General features: G+C 40.0%; 1 protein-coding gene across 7 annotated transcripts in view; it reads right to left on the bottom strand.

Moving 5' to 3' along the window:
* Positions 1-5,446: 5,446 nt before the first annotated feature.
* Positions 5,447-16,522, bottom strand: part of LOC125454088 (ras-related protein O-RAL) — a 106,640-nt gene continuing 95,564 nt past the window's right edge. For all 7 annotated transcript variants that reach the window (XM_048534410.2, XM_048534407.2, XM_048534408.2 and 4 more), the window contains exons 4-5: positions 10,210-10,387; positions 5,447-9,614 (exon numbers count right to left, since the gene is read on the bottom strand). In XM_048534410.2, coding sequence (XP_048390367.1) covers positions 9,495-9,614; positions 10,210-10,387 — 298 coding nt within the window. In that variant the 3' untranslated portion in view covers positions 5,447-9,494. The remainder of the gene's footprint in view (positions 9,615-10,209; positions 10,388-16,522) is intronic.

The following is a 16,522-nucleotide window of genomic DNA, read 5'->3' on the forward strand; positions in this document are numbered from 1 at the left end:
ATCCTCAAAGAACTCGATAAGGTTTGTGAGGCATGACCTGCCCCTCTCAAAGCCATGTTGACTGCATTTGATCAAGCCATGCTCTTCCAGATGGTCATAAATCCTATCCCTCAGAATCCTTTCTAACACCTTGCAGATGACAGACGTAAGACTTACTGGTCTGTAATTGCCAGGGTTTTCCCTATTTCCTTTCTTGAAGAGAGGAATTACATTTGCCTTTCTCCAGTCCTCAGGTACGACTCCAGTGGAGAGTGAGGATGCATAGATCCTCGCAAGTGGTGAAGCAATTGCAATTTCTCGCTTCCCAAAGCAGCCGAGGACAAATCTGGTCCGGGCCTGGCGACATGTCGATCTTAATGTTTGACAAAATTTTCAGCACATCAGCTTCCTCTATCTCTATCCATTCCAGCATGCACACCTGCTCTTCTACTGAAATAAATAGGGAGAGAGGGGGAAGCAGACTGAAGATGAAGAGAGGAGAAGATAGGTGGGGAGGAGAGTATGGGTGGGGAGGTAGGGAGGGGATATGTCAGTCCGGGGAGGACGGACAGGTCAAGGGGGCAGGATGAGGTTAGTAGGTAGGAAATGGAGGTGCCGCTTGAGGTGGGTGGAGGGGATAGGTGAGAGGAAAAACAGGTTAGGCAGGCTGGGAGGAGCTGGGCCGCACCTCCATTTCCTACCTACTAACCTCACCCGCCCCCTTGACCAGTCCGTCCTCCCCAGACTGACCTATCCCCTCCCTACCTCCCCACCCATACTCTCCTCTCCACCTATCTTTTCCTCTATCCATCTTCAGTCCACCTCCCCCTCTCTCCCTATTTATTTCAGAATCCTGTCCCCATCCCCCTTTTCTGATGAAGGGTCTCGGCCCAAAACGTTAGCTTTAGTGCTCCTAAAGATGCTGCTTGGCCTGCTGTGTTCATCCAGCCCCACACTTTGTTATCTTGTTAGAAACAGATATAATCGCCACATTTGAAAAGCAGGCATGAACAGGCAGGGGATACAGGGATATGGACCTTGTGGAAACAGATGGTATCAGTTTAGGAGGGTATCATGGTCAATATGAACATGGTAGGCCAAAGGACCTATCCCTGTGCTGTTGTACAGACCTGGCCCCCTAAACCCTCTGATGTTCTTGTCCTGGTCTCCTACTTCACCTCAGATTTGAACAGTCAGCCAGCCACTCCTGCTTTTCTGGTTGGAATGCAAATAAAGCTAGAGGTAATCATTGGTCAAGCCTCAGCAATAGTCCCACCCACCTTTGCTTACCTTTCCAACCACAGTGAAAATTCAAATCTGCCCACAGTCATCAAAATATTCTTGCATTTCTCTCCCAACCCCATCTTTCCCAAAACACTTAGTGATGTGTGCTTCTGTAAATCCCTATAACCATCCAATGAATCCTATCTCCCTCGTAGAAATCATGAACTAGATGTTACCAGCCCTCTGGAAACTAGTGAAGGTTTGTAATGCAGTGCCAGCGATCAGGTAGTCAAGAGTTTGAAAAGGTAATGGGGTAATACTTTTTTTAAAAAAAACCCGTAGGAGTATGTTTCTGGGACAGGAGAGATCTATACCGCTGGGATGGATTCCACTTGAACAGGGCCGTGTCCAGGGGTCTGGCAAAAGGGTAAAGAGGGTGGTTATAGGACTTTAAACTAGTAAGTGGGGTTGGGGCGGGGGGGGGTAAGTAGTGAGTGTAGAGGGAGAATGACAATTATTGTAATGCAAAGCAGGTTAGCAAGTGATGAGGAAGTTTCAACTCCATTGAAAATTAGGAAAAAAAAAGTTAAGGGAAGGAGAACTCAAGAGCTGTTAGTAATGGAGGTAATAGGACCCAAAAAAGGTGATGCAAAAACTGGCATAAGGGCACTTTATCTGAACGCTCAGAGCATTCAAAACAAGGTGGATGAGTTGATGGTGCAAATCATGATGAATGTGTATGATTTAGTTGCCATTACAGAGACATGGTTACAGCATGGTCATGAGCGGGAGTTAAATATCCAGGGGCATCAACCTGCTCAGAAGGACAGACAAGATGGTAAGGAAAGTGGTGATCCTCCGATTTTTAAGGATGATATCAGGGCAGTAGTGAGAGATGATATAGGTTCAACTGAACAAAACGGTGAATCCATTTGGGTGGAAATTAGGAATAGCGGGGGAAGTCACTGGTAGGTATGGTCTATAGGCCACCAAATAATGACACTGTGGTGTGGTAGGCAACATAGAAAGAGCTAATGCACATAAAAATGGTACAGCAATTATCATGGGGATTTTAATCGATTGGTCAAACCAGGTCAGTCATGGCAGCCTTGAGGAGGGGTTCATAGAATGCATACACGATAGGTTCCATTACATATTGTCAAGGAAGTTACGAGGGAGCAAGCTATCCTAGATCTAGTCCTGTGTAATGAGACAGGAATAATTAATGATCTCACAGTTAGGGATCCTGTCAGAAGGAGCAATCACAGTACGGGGGAATTTCAAATACAGATGGTGCGTAAGGAGGTTAAATCCAGTACCTATGTCCCATGCTGAAACAGAAGAGACTATGAAATAATGATGAGGGGGGAGTTAGCTAAGGTAAAATGGGAGCAAAAACTGGGTCAATTGAGGAACAGTGGAGGACTTTCAAAACAATTTTTGAATGCTCAGCAGAAGTATAGATTAGATTAAATTCCCTACAGTGTGGAAACAGGCCTTTGGCCCAACAAGTCCACACTGCCCCTTGAAGCATCCCACCCAGACCCATGCCCCTATAACCCACACACCCCTGAACACTACGGGCAATTTAGCATGGCTGATCCACCTGCACATCTTTGGACTGTGGGAGGAAACTGGTGCATCCAGAGGAAGCCCACGCAGACACGGGGAGAATGTGCAAACTCCACAAAGACAGTAGTCCGAGGCTGGAATCGAACCCGGGTCCTTGGTGCTGTGAGGCTGCAGTGCTAACCACTGAGCCACCGTGCTGCCCCGTATATTCTAGTGATAGTGATAGTGATAAGGAAGAGCTGTAGGAAAAAGAGACAGACAGCCATGGATGCCTCAGGAAATAAAGGAGAGTATCACATTGGGGGAAAAAAAACACAAAAAAGCAGCAAAAAAGAGTGTATTGGGAAACTAGTAGACTGGGAAATCTTTAAAGGCCAACAGAAAGCCACAAAAAGTTAAAGTAAGATCATTTACTCTCAATCTATCTCAGAATATAAAAACAGGCAGCAAAAGTTTCTATAAATATGTAAATCATAAAAGAGTGGCAAAGGTAAACTTTGGTCCTTTAGAGGATGAGAAAGCCAAATTTAATAACTGGGAGTGAGGAAATAGCCAAGACATTAGACAGTTATTTCGTACCGGTCTTCACTGTGGAAGAAAGAACATGCCGAAAACCAATGGCAAGAAAGTTATAGCGGGTGAGCACCCAGAAATTATCACAAAGGAGGCAGTGCTGGGCAAGCTAATAGGGCTAAATGTAGACAAGTCTCCTGGCCCTGATGAAATGCATCCCAGGGTACTAAGGTGAACTGGGGGGGGGTGGAGAGAATAGCAAATGCACTAGTAATTATTTACCAAAATTCACTGGACTCTGGGGTGGTTCCCACAGATTGGAAAACAGCCAACGTGATGCCACTGTTTAAAAAAAGTAAAAAAAAGGTAACTCTTGGCCAGTTAGCTTAACTTCAGTAGTGGGGAAAGTGCTTGAATCTATCATTAAGGAAGAAATAGCAAGACAACTGGATAGAAATTGTCCAATTGGGAACACACAGCATGGGCTCATGAAGGGTAGGTCATGTTTAACTAATTTGGTGGAATTCTTTGAGGACATTACTTGCATGGTCAACAATGGCGAACCTGTGGGTGTAGTGTACCTGGATTTCCAGAAGGCATTTGACAAGGTGCCACACCAAAGGCTGCTGCATAAGATAAAGTTGCACAGTATTACAGGTAATGTATTGGCATGGATAGAGGATTGGTTGACTAGTAGAAAGCAAAGAGTAGGGGTAAATGGGTGTTTTTTTGGTTGGCAGTCAGTGGCTAGTGGTGTACCTCAGGGGTCAGTGTTGGGACTGCAATTGTTTACAATTTACATAGATGATTTGGAGTTGGGGGACTAAGTGTGGTGTGTCAAAATTCGCAGAAAACACTAAGGAGCAAAGTGTGCAGAAGACACAGTTTGCAGAGGGATACAGATAGTCCAAGTGCATGGGCAAAAGGTCTGGCAGATGGAGTACAATGTTGATAAGTGTGAGGTTGTCCATTTTGGTAGGAATAACAGCAAAATGGTCTGTTTTAAATGGTGAAACGTTGCAGCACACGCTGTGCAGAGGGACTTCAGAGGGACTTGGGTGTCCTTGTGCCTGAAATCGCCAAAAGTAGGATTGCAGGTGCAGCAGGTAACTCCAAAGGCAAATGCAATTTTGTCTGCCACTGCCGGAAGGTTGAAAAACAAGGAGACTATGCTGCAACTGTATAGGGTCCTGATGGGGCCACACCTGGAGTACTGTGTGCAGTTTTAGTCTCCTTAGTGAGATCTACTAGCGCTGGAGGAGTGCACAGGCAGTGCAGAGGAGATTCACTCGGTTGCTTCCAGAGTTGAGAGGGTTGGATTATGAGGAGCGACTGAGTAAACTGGGATTATACTCATTGGAATTCAGAAGAATGGAGGGGAGATCTTATAGAAACAGAAGATTGTAAAGGGAATAGATAAGGTGGAGGCAGGGAGGTTGTTTCCGCTAGCAGGTAAAACTATGACTGGAGGGCATTGCCTCAAAATAAAGAGAAGCAGATGTAGGACTGAGATCAGGAGGAACTTCTTCACCCAAAGGGTTGTGAATCTGTGGAATTCCCTGCCCAGTGAAGCAATCCTGCTGAATGTTAAGGCAAGATGAGAAATTTTTGAACAGTAAAGGAATTAAGGGTAATGGTGAGTGGGCAGTAAGTGGAGCTGAGTCTCAAGAAGATCAGCCATGATCTTATTAAATGGCAGGGCAGGCTGGAGGGACCAGATGGCCTACTCCTGCTCACAGTTCTCATGTTCTACTTGACTGATGAGCTTGTGACACCTGATAATGTAGTATGAACCAGAAAGCAAAGTTGCTCAATATCAAGAGTTGGGAAAAGAATTACCACCTCGGGGAGGCATCAGATGGTCACCGGCCTTCAAATTGCTGCAATTGAATGGATGGCACATGAATAGGGGAAATAGGCAGACAGAACAGTAAGCACTGTTTAAATCATCCAGATAATGTAAAAATATGTTTTTAAAAAAATCTATATTCACAAAATTTATATTTGAAAAACACATTCCTGGAAAAAGAATACTTGTAAAAAATCTTGCGACTTGAATAGGGATGAGTGAATCAGCTGTTTACAAAATGATTTGGACAAAGAATCAAACAGCATTACTACTTTTACATTGCTACGATAAATGAAAATTGCCATGGCATTAAAATTTAAAAAAAATTTATTGAATTCAGTATTTATAGTCCATTGCACACATGCAATTATGGCATTGTAAAACTAACTAAACATGCTTTGTTGAAAAAAATACAAATCATTGTGCATTGAGATGCAGGTAAGAAAATAATGAACAACTCATGCAAAGTAGTTATAACGAGTTGTATAGTTTTATCAATTAATAATTCATCAGCATCAACTGAAGTGTTCTGTGTGTATATCACAAGGGTAATACAGATTTAATGCATACAATGAATAGCCCCTAAAATTCTAATAGGTTTTGCAAGATCATGAAATATCATTGTTAATAAATTAGGCAATGGGATGAATCAAAGGATTTGGAAAAAGCACAATGACTTTAACAACCTCATTAACATGTTACCATAATATAATGTGCAAATGCTCCTTTCAGAGGTTACCATGGTTGAGGAAAAAAAGTCAATTTTTTTTGCTCAAGTTGCTTTTTTAATTAGCAAAAAAAGGAAAAATTCACATCATAAATGAGGCATCCCATGATTCAAACTTACAGCTTTTAAATAAAATTTCCTATGAAATACATTCCCCACAATTTTCAAATGATGGCCTGTCTCAAATTTAGCATTCCTGATTTTGCCAATGCAAACTGCAAGCATTTAATTTAAACCAGTGTATTATAAATTTAAATACATGATCTGGAAAGATCAAGTTAGGCATGCGCAGCCTGAGAGACTTACCAAAATAAATCCATCATAAACTTTCCCTTAAAATATTATTTTGCCAGTTGGCTTTCCAAATAAGAGATGTCATGTACTACAGCTCAACACACAATATTTCCTCAGCAGAAAAATTTGAAGTTATCCAATTGATTCACTGCTTACTGGACATTACAGTATAATTATCTGTTCTAAACTTGTTTTAGAAGCTAAAATGTTTCTGGAATGTGCTCCAAGCAATTTTTGTTATTCCCACAAACTTGTCAAGACTAAATTCTGACCAGCACAAACCATTTAAGAGCACTGAGTTAAATATTTTAGATTTAAAAATATTAATGCTCCAACTCTTCCTTGTTTACAGATCCCCAATGCCTGGCACACAAACTAAACAAGCCAACCAATAATGAAAGTCATCACAACTGTGTGTTGGTAAAGTATCCTGAGAAGGAGGCTTAATTTCTGTTCAAATACTGAAAACTTAGACCAAGGTACCCAAATGAACAGGAGATTGACGTGGCTAGTGGACTGAGCAAGTAACATAATGCTTTATTTTATTTCATTTCAACAGCTTTTAGTTAGGCACTTGGTTAGAAGTACATGTGGCAGAAAAGTAAGAAGAAAGCACGCCTGACAGTGCTTTGAGAAACAGTACACAAGATGAACATTTTCTGTCAAAATGTTGGATTACCCTAATTTTTTTTGGAGGCAGAGGGGGCAAAAATTTCATTTCAACTAAAACAGGTTGAAAAGCTGTTGTCTTTAAGTTAAAAGTACAGATTTCAGAAGATTTTCTTCGTGACAAAGGAGTAAATGTTTAGAAGTTTATCAATGGGATTATAAGCTCCAATGGATTTATTTCATCTGCTGAAATACAATCAAACCCAGGTTGACAAGTGTTAATGAAAATGGTTTATAATTCTACACAATTCAAGTTGCCAAAACATACCTAGTTTTGGCAAGATAGTAATGGCTCACGCATGGAGAGGTCAAGAGAAGTCAAAGCAAAGCAGAGTTCATCAGCAGCTTTCCTCCTGAAGGTGAGAGCCACAGTGACAAGAAAAGGTACAAAAAACCAGAATGCATGTGTGGGGAAGGCAACATGAACCTTACTGATAATTAAAATTATGAAAATCTTCCAGAAACAAATTTTCATTCCTTTTGTACCATGTCAAAATTATTCCATTTTACAAATCATACGATACAAGGCTCAGCTCTTCAATCCTGATATGCAGATGGACTTTCGTCACTTCAGACCAGAATTATACCGATCAATATTTCCACTTCACACTCCAGCCATTCTTACGGCCAAAACTTTTAAATCAGTATCGATTAGTACACTACATACTTGCATTTAGAATAAGCACCGTTGTCTAGGCTCCCTTCTCTGAAGTTTGTTTTTTTTGAGGCAATGGAGAATCTGACTGCCTCACATTAACTTTGATCTCAGTTGCTGAAAACAGTGATTTAACATGGATTTTGTTTTATGTAAACGATTACAAGTCAAAAATCATAGCTTTCCACCCCAACGAACATTGGAGACAGGGATTAGTCAAGTTATGCTACTGGTTTTATTCATAATTCATTTAGAAATATTTCACATTTTCATGATGACATTAGATTTGTCTCAATCAAGAAACTTCCATCTTGAAATATTAATTTTGTTAAGCAATGTAAACAGTCTGGGTAACTGTTAGTTCTTGGCAAATATAATACCACAGTTTATTACTGGCATGGAACTCCAACTTGTTCATCTCAACATAAACACTGCATTAAATCACAAGTTTAATTAGTCATGTTATCTACAAATCAAAAAACAAAGGGTCAACTTCAAATGACTTGCAATTTGTGTTAAGGCAAAATGTACGAAAATCAATTGCTGTACTGTCCCAATAATCTAGTGTTTTAATGCAGTGATAACCCACTTCCACCACGAAATCGTTGTTAAAAATACAAGTCAGAATAACCCAAGGTTTATACAAGTCATTCACAAGATTTACATAAAAACAAAACACTGTCCAATCTTGTTTCTTTACAAATGTTAAAAATCAGTGCGAGATATTGGTCTATTCCTCACAGATTAACTTTGTGTTCTTAAAAACATCTGAAAGAATTGTTCTTTATCCATTATCTTCTTTTACCACAAGACCATACAGGACTACGTACTTTTTAAGAAAGGTTGAAGACTAAACCTATGATTGCTACCGTGTTTCACATGCTCAGTCATTTGCAGATTTAGCTGAGAAATAACTTTCCTTCATGCCAATGTTTTTACCAAAACAGACAGACAGGCACACAATCTAATACCCTACCTAATGCATGGTGCTGCTCTGGTGAATAGACTGGGAATACTTTTTAGTGCTAGTGATCTGTCTGCAAAGCAGATCTTAATCTCAAGCACTGTTAATACTATTCACAGAGGTAGAAAATGCAACATGACGGTCTTGGGAGGCAATGAGAAGTCCCTCCACCTACAAGGCTACCAATTATATTGGATGCAAAATACCAAAACTGTTTGTGGAACGGGGTTGTTGCTGTACTAGTGAAAAACTTAGATCCAAAGAAACCCCACAAGTTTTTTTTCCCAAGCGAGGTAATTAGACTATGGTTTAAGTTTACGGAGAGAACACCTCTAAAAATATTTCTACTGAAAAGAATAGCAGAAAATAATTACCACACTTGGGAAACTTTACCTCTGGACTTTATTAAAGCTACTCCAGGCTTTAACAAAGCTAGTTTACGGTTGTACTATGCCAGAAAGCTAAGTTTTAATCATTTGCCTCTCAATTCAAGAATGGCACAAGTTGAGAGTTTAGCCATACTGCAAGACCACATGTGGTGCTATATAAAAGAGGATCTGAGTGTTCAAACTACTTTATCAAATGCTATGTTTAAACACAAGGTCTTCACATTAAAAGACAAATTAAACTTTGAACACAAGCTGTAATACAACAGCTTATGCATGCTGCCTTTTATAAACGTGCCGTTTTCTTTTGATGTATTAGAAACCTGCCCTTTAATTACTTCCCAAATTGATTTAGAAGAGGTTATGAATAATTAGCAGTTAACTGGACAAGGGAATCCAGAGATCTACATGGAAGGTGGAGCATGTTACTGCTTGATAAGAACAGTTCACCCAAAGATTAAAATATGCCTGTAGCAAAAGGCAAAAAAATACAATTCCTACAAGTCGGTCCAAACAGCACTGTATTGACAATGAATCCACTCAATATTTTGAATAAACACCATTTTGCCATAAAATAAAGTGATTGATTATAAACAAATTGAGTGGCTAAATGAATGTTAAGTGCCCAAGTTCAAATTGCTGGCAATTGATCACAAAAAAAATCACAGCATACAGCATCGCTCTCTGAGGCTTTTTTTGTTCCGGCTGCTTTTCTTCCCATTTTTGTCCTTGTTTTCTGACATTTTCTTTGCTCGCACTTCTCTCATCAAGTCAAAAAATACCTAAGATTTAAAAATCATTTATATAAACAATTATAAATATGAATTACAGATTTCATTTGACAATATCCATTGCTCTTCAATGAAAAGACAGAACTTGCATAAGAAAATCTTCAGAAGAGCTTAGCTTGTTCTATTAGGTATATTAGTTTAGAAATTTTAGTGCTGGGTGCACAAATTGGTAACACTTTTTATAATGTAATAATTGCTCAACAGAATGATTGAGGGTTCAGTTGAAATTCCTTTGGAAACATTATACCAAGGCTGTTGACTTGCTCGCCAAGCTGGCTTATTTTGGTTCAGACATTTTGTCACCATGCTGGCTGATATCAGTGGAGCCTCCAATGAAGTGATGTTGTCCTACTTCACTTGGAATTTACACTGTCCGGTCATGGTGACGATGACAAAACATCTGAACAAAAAACAAGCCAGTTCAGCGAGCAAGTCAACAACCTCATCCACAACCAGACCTACAGATTTTTGCCAATACTTTAAACACTATACCAATTACCATTCTTTTAGTTGCTGTTTGAGTATTAACCAGTCTGGGTATCTGCAATAGATAACAATGAGAAAGTAGACCAAAATAAAAAAATACCTTATCTACATTGGCTCGTGTTTTAGCTGAAGTCTCAACATACTGAACACCCCACTCTTCTGCTTTGCTCCTCGCTTCTTCGACAGACACTTGCCTCCGATCTTCTAAATCTGACTTGTTCCCGACTAAAAGCAATGGGATTTTATCTTCCTCTGCTTTCACACGGAGGATCTGTTCCCTAAAAATGAAAGTCATTCATTGAATGTCAAACTGAAGAAACTAATTTGCAAAATTAGCTGGCACAAGAATATGCAAATGAAACAAGAGCACAAGACACTACATTATAAAATGGTCCAGAGTAGAGCAGCTACAGCATTTGAAATTTGGGGACAAACAATCCAGTATCAGGCAAGGTCACAGAATTTGATGAAATGAGTACAATTCTCTAAAACAGTGTTAACTGAGCCTAAATGTGAAATCAGTTCTCAAGAGGGAGCCCACAATGTAAGCTATGAATAAAAAGTGATGATACGTATAATCATTTGTTGGCCTGCAGCCAATATTGATTCAGCAAAGGTAAAGCCCAGTATTACAAAGGACCTTATTTTTCCTGAGACAATGACATCCCAATTACAAAGCCCAAGACATGGCTTTTAAAACAGGAAAAAAGCAGAAGAGGAGAAAGATATCAGCTCGAATTGCTAGAACAGGGTTTAAAGTGGGTGTGCAATTTTCAGCATCAAACTAGTACTTCATTTTATTCACATTAACAATTTGGGAATGAAACCAATAAGTTGGATGAAATACAAAGTGGGGTAATGACAAATATATTTTGAAATACTTAACCATCTGGTTCACTATTGTCCATTAGCAAAGGAAACTGCCATCCTTGTCTGAGATAACAAGGTTTAGAGCTGGATGAGCACAGCAGGCCAAGCAGCATCTTAGGAGCAGGAAAATTGACGTTTGGGGCCTAGAACCCCCCTCCAGAAAGTTTTCTGAAGGGTCTAGGCCCGAAACATCAGCTTTCCTGCTTGTTATCTCGAATTCACCAGTATCTTGCAGTTCCTATTATGTCTGGCATACATGACTCCAGACCAATAGCAATGTGGTTGGCTCTTAATTGCCCTGTGGGCAGCTAGGGACAAATCGTAAATGGTAGCCTAACCAGTTCCGCCCTCATTCTATGAATGAGCAAAAAACAAATTAAAAATGTACTGATGTGACAAAATATTTTCAATTAGTGCAGATAACAAATCAGAATGCAGAGTTTTGCACCAAAACAGCAGCACAAGTCATAGCAAATGATACTGAAGACTGAAGTACAAGCAATGATTGTGCAGAGTCAGAACACACATCCTAGAGTTTACAACCTTAAATTTCAACAAAATATTATTTCAAGCACAGCCAAAAACCTCTTCTATTTCCAACCTACTCAAACAGGTCACAATTTTTCACGCTTGAACCACCTCCGTGGCTATCCTTCTGATCTAGTCACTTTCCAATAAATTTACTTTTAGGGAAGAAATAGGTCTAAGCAAATGTAATGCAACCAATGTATAGAATCACAGAATCCCTGCAGCACGCAATGAGGCCATTCAGCCCATAAAGTCGACATCAACCCTCCGAAGAGCATCATATCCAGACCCAAACTTCAACCACATCACCATAGCACCACATTTAATCCAACGAGCCTACACATCCCTGGATGGTATTGACAATTTTAGCATGGCCAATCTACGTAACCTGCACAACTTTGGACTGCCACATCATCAATTAATATAAAAATATCAGAGTCAATAATTTGGCATTAGTGAAAGTTTTATAGATTATACAATCTATGGGGCATTTCACGAGTCATTCTATCTACTTCCCTTCTATTTACAGAAAATTATAACAAATCTATAGGACACGAAACACACAGTTGTCCTTTTTTTGGAAACATAAAACCAAGTAATCCCAAAATTCAAAACACCTGTTCATATATGTTGTGACCGCATCCCCCCCCACCCCCATCTGCAGATGGGAATTAAACCCAGATCTTCTGGCCCATAGGTAAGGCAACTACCAATATTCCAAGAGGGCTGTTGTAGGCTGCAGCGGGACATTGACAGGATGCAGAGATGGGCCGAGAGGTGGCAGATGGAGTTCAACCTGGATAAATGTGAGGTGATGCATTTTGGAAGGTCGAATTTGAAAGCTGAGTACAGGATTAAGGATAGGATTCTTGGCAGTGTGGAGGAACAGAGGGATCTTGGTGTGCAGATACATAGATCCCTTAAAATGGCCAACCAAGTGGACAGGGTTGTTAAGAAAGCATATGGTGTTTTGGCTTTCATTAACAGGGAGATTGAGTTTAAGAGTAGTGAGATCTTGTTGCAGCTCTGTAAAACTTCTGTTAGACTGCACTTGGAATACTGCGTCCAGTTCTGGTCGCCCTATTATAGGAAAGATGTGGATGCTTTGGAGAGGGTTCAGAGGAGGTTTACCAGGATGCTGCCTGGACTGGAGGGCTTATCTTATGAAGAGAGGTTGACTGTGCTCGGACTTTCATCATTGGAGAAAACGAGGAGGAGAGGGGACCTAATTAAGGTATACAAGATAATGAGAGGCATAGATAGAGTTGATAGCCAGAGAATATTTCCCAGGACAGAAAAGGCTAACACGAGGGGTCATAGTTTTAAGCTGGTTGGAGGAAAGTATAGAGGGGATGTCAGAGGCGGGTTCTTTACACAGAGAGTTGTGAGAGCATGGAATGCGTTGCCAGCAGCAGTTGTGGAACCAAGGTCATTGGGGACATTTAGGAGACTGCTGGACATGCATATGGTCACAGAAATCTGAGGGTGCATACATGAGGATCAATGGTCGGCACAACATTGTGGGCTGAAGGGCCTGTTCTGTGCTGTACTGTTCTATGTTCTATGTTCTAACCCCCAGTTCTTTGGTCTACAACTCCCCACTGGAACAGAGTTATAAAACCCAGAAAGCTCAGTTTTACACGTTCCTGATGCCCAAAAATCATTTTTTAAAAAACTGTATTTTTGGAGAGGCTGGGCTTGATGTTTCCCAGCAATGAATATCAAGTCTAAGTTGTGAGAAATGTACATGGCATTAAGTTAAGATACAATTGTAAGTCTTCCTCTCAACTCCCAAAGATTGCCTACTTCATTTGTAAACAGGAACGGGCAGGCAGCATGTTGTTAAGCCATTACGAGCCAACCATTTTCTATTGTCTGGTGGTTCAGTCAGTCAAGTCCAGAAAGAGAACATTAGTTTTCAAATATTTCAGTCTGATGTGAACAAAGGTTCACACCACAGCAAACCACATTTTAAAAATTGGCAATTCATTCTATAACCATGGGGGCAACTCATTTTCCTGACTTTTGAGAGATCTCAGAGAATCCTAGCTTATGATTACAATGCAGCAACCTGTAGTGTTTAAAGTACCCAGGTCAGACAGCCAATAGTTGAACAAGAAAACTATAGTTTGAATTTAAACAGATCTAGACATCATTCTAAGAGTGTGACAGCACTAAGATGCAAGAGAAGCAGCCAAAGGAAGAGACAGAGAAAAAGGGTATTTAAACTAGAGGACACATTGAAAATTTAAAAAAAAACCAAAGACAATTTAAAACAAATGCAGTGAATTTACCCCAAGTCCTCTGAAATCAAGAAACAGATCAACTTGTTAATATCAGTGTGTTCCAAGTATACCATAGTTACCATATTTGCCCATATATTTAGCTGGTAATTTATGTGTCAAATTTAATCCAGTGATTACAGAATGCAACTAAATGTCTTGAAGACAGACTCTACATAAATGCTACTTAAACAATCATTTCCAATGTGGAGATAGAAAACTTGAGATGTATTACTACACTCCACATTAAAATACATTAGTTTTAGTTGCCAATCACTGAAAGATGCTAATATCAGAAAAGGGTGATTACCATTATATTTGGAATCGGTTCGCAAGGACAGTTCACTGGAATTGAAGAATACATTAGTAGCAGAAAATGGGGAGAAGTGAACCAAAAAAATGTTCACAACATACCTATTGGTATTACTGACAAAAGCTGTTACAACTTACAACTGTTAGAAAAATGGCATTCAAGCAGTTTATACTCCAACTCATACTTGGCAAAAACACCTGAAATAAAAATCAACAGAATTGTATTTTGCTGCATGAATTTTGTTTATTAATAAGAAAGCAACAGGAGTAGCACTTTACTGATCTTCCACATTTTGAAAGACATTAGCTTTTAAAAATTATATGCCCTTGATCTGCTGCTTTTTTGCTGTCATAGAACGCAGTATTATGTAACTGGACTTCTGTCCAAAGTTGCCAGTGTCCATTAGGGGACACCAGTGCTTAGAGGAGTGCCTGAAGTGTCAGAACATTCAAGGTTTATACATATAATGCAGGAAAGTGGGATAGTTTAGGTAGTAGATCTTTTACAGCAACGGCAATGGGTCAAAGGGCCTCTTCTGTACTGCACAGTTCTGATTACTTATCCCAGACACGAACTTGGATGGGGGCGGGGGGGAAGAGATAGCAAGAACTGCAGATGCTGGAGAATCTGAGATAACAAGGTGCAGAGCTGGATGAACACAGCAGGCCAAGCAGAAGAGCAGGAAGGCTGACGTTTCGGGGGCCTAGGCCCGAAACGTCAGTCTTCCTGCTCCTCGGCCTGCTGTGTTCATCCAGCTCTGCACCTTGTTATCTATGAATTTGGATGGCCTTTCTTATGTAGTATTGCTGTGCATTAACCAGCAGAGGGCTTACTGGAGTCAGGCAATTCCTCAGTCAGCCTCCCGAAAAGGTTTAACTCCTATTTTTGTTAAAAAAATTGGAGCAATCCTTGTGAAAAATGTCAGTGCAGAAGCAGTACAGGAAAAGCATGTGAAGTGCCAATTTCAAGAGTAAAGACTTAATACTTTTCCTTTACCAAAAGTAGATGGGTGGGCAGTCAAGGGTGAAGAGATTTTAAAAAGCAATCCATTCAAAGAAAAAAGATCTTCCTACAGTCAGACCTCTCGTCCCCTTTCAGCATACACAAGTGTACCCTTGCTGGTGTTGCTCAATTATTCTATTACTAACCTTCGGTAACTGCTATGGTTTGGCTCGAGTGATAATGGGAACTGCAGATGCTGGAGAAAGTGCGGAGCTGGATGAACACAGCAGGCCAAGCAGCATCTCAGGAGCACAAAAGCTGACGTTTTGGGCCTAGACTCTTCTTCAGAGGATCTCTGATGAAGAGTCTAGGCCCGAAAGAGATCTCTGATGAAGGGTCTAGGCCCGAAACGTCAGCTTTTGTGCTCCTGGGATGCTGCTTGGCCTGCTGTGTTCATCCAGCTCCGCACTTTGTTATCATGGTTTGGCTCGAGAGGTGATTTGTCACCTTCACAAACCACTAAAATGTTGCATCACATGTTCAATCAATTGAGGCTTGAAATAGCCTACCATTATGCAATCTCAAATTTTTATTCAAAATTACATATGTGCATTTGTTATGCTCAGTTTGAGGATATCGAAAGCTAAAATACACTTTCCAGAAGAAAAGGTCCCAATTAAAAAGTTAAAATCACTAAGGCCAAACAAATGGCAGTCAATAGTATTTGGTAGCATTAAAACAAAATTCATAAGCTTCTTTAGTACATAAAGCAGAACCTTTCAGGAACTGTATGAAGATTCTTCTTTGGAGGAGGAAGGTAGGATCATTTGAATAAAAATTAAAAGCTTGCTTTTGATTTATGGTTACCATGGGGACAAAAAAAACAAACAGGCAGTTCCCAAAGCCTCCCGAGTTATCTTTCCTACTTCTGCAGCTGACACCTTGAAATGACTAAAATCTAGTCACAAACAAGTCATTATCAGTCACCAGGATAACAGGACCAGGATAATTTGTTCCAAAATGGCTCACATGTAAACACTAGCTGTAACTTGTTTAGTAGGCAACATCTGCACAGTGGACAGACAAAATCACACTAACGTGCTCATAGTTGCAATACTGATTGTCCTTCAAGAAACATCTTTCTTCAAATGCATAATACAAAATTCGCAGTATTATTAATAAAGTTGTACCTCAGTACAAATCAAATTGCTCATGGAGGTCAAACTATTAGCATGTCTTACCAAGCCCAAAACTGCTTAATGTGAATAGCAATGTACACATTCTCCAGTGTTCTAAAGGTCAGAATAGTGTCACGTTATGAGAGTATAAAATGTGTTTTGGGAATCTAGGGAATAACAACAATAAAAGCACATCCCACATCTCTATTGACTCAGAGGCAACAGCATTTCGAGCCACAGAAAACTGAGTGCAATCTGGTCTTTTAAAAAGTGTTAAAATTAATCAATAACTTGCTTGCC

Source organism: Stegostoma tigrinum, chromosome 7 (assembly GCF_030684315.1).
Source record: "Stegostoma tigrinum isolate sSteTig4 chromosome 7, sSteTig4.hap1, whole genome shotgun sequence".
Lineage (NCBI taxonomy): Eukaryota > Metazoa > Chordata > Chondrichthyes > Orectolobiformes > Stegostomatidae > Stegostoma > Stegostoma tigrinum.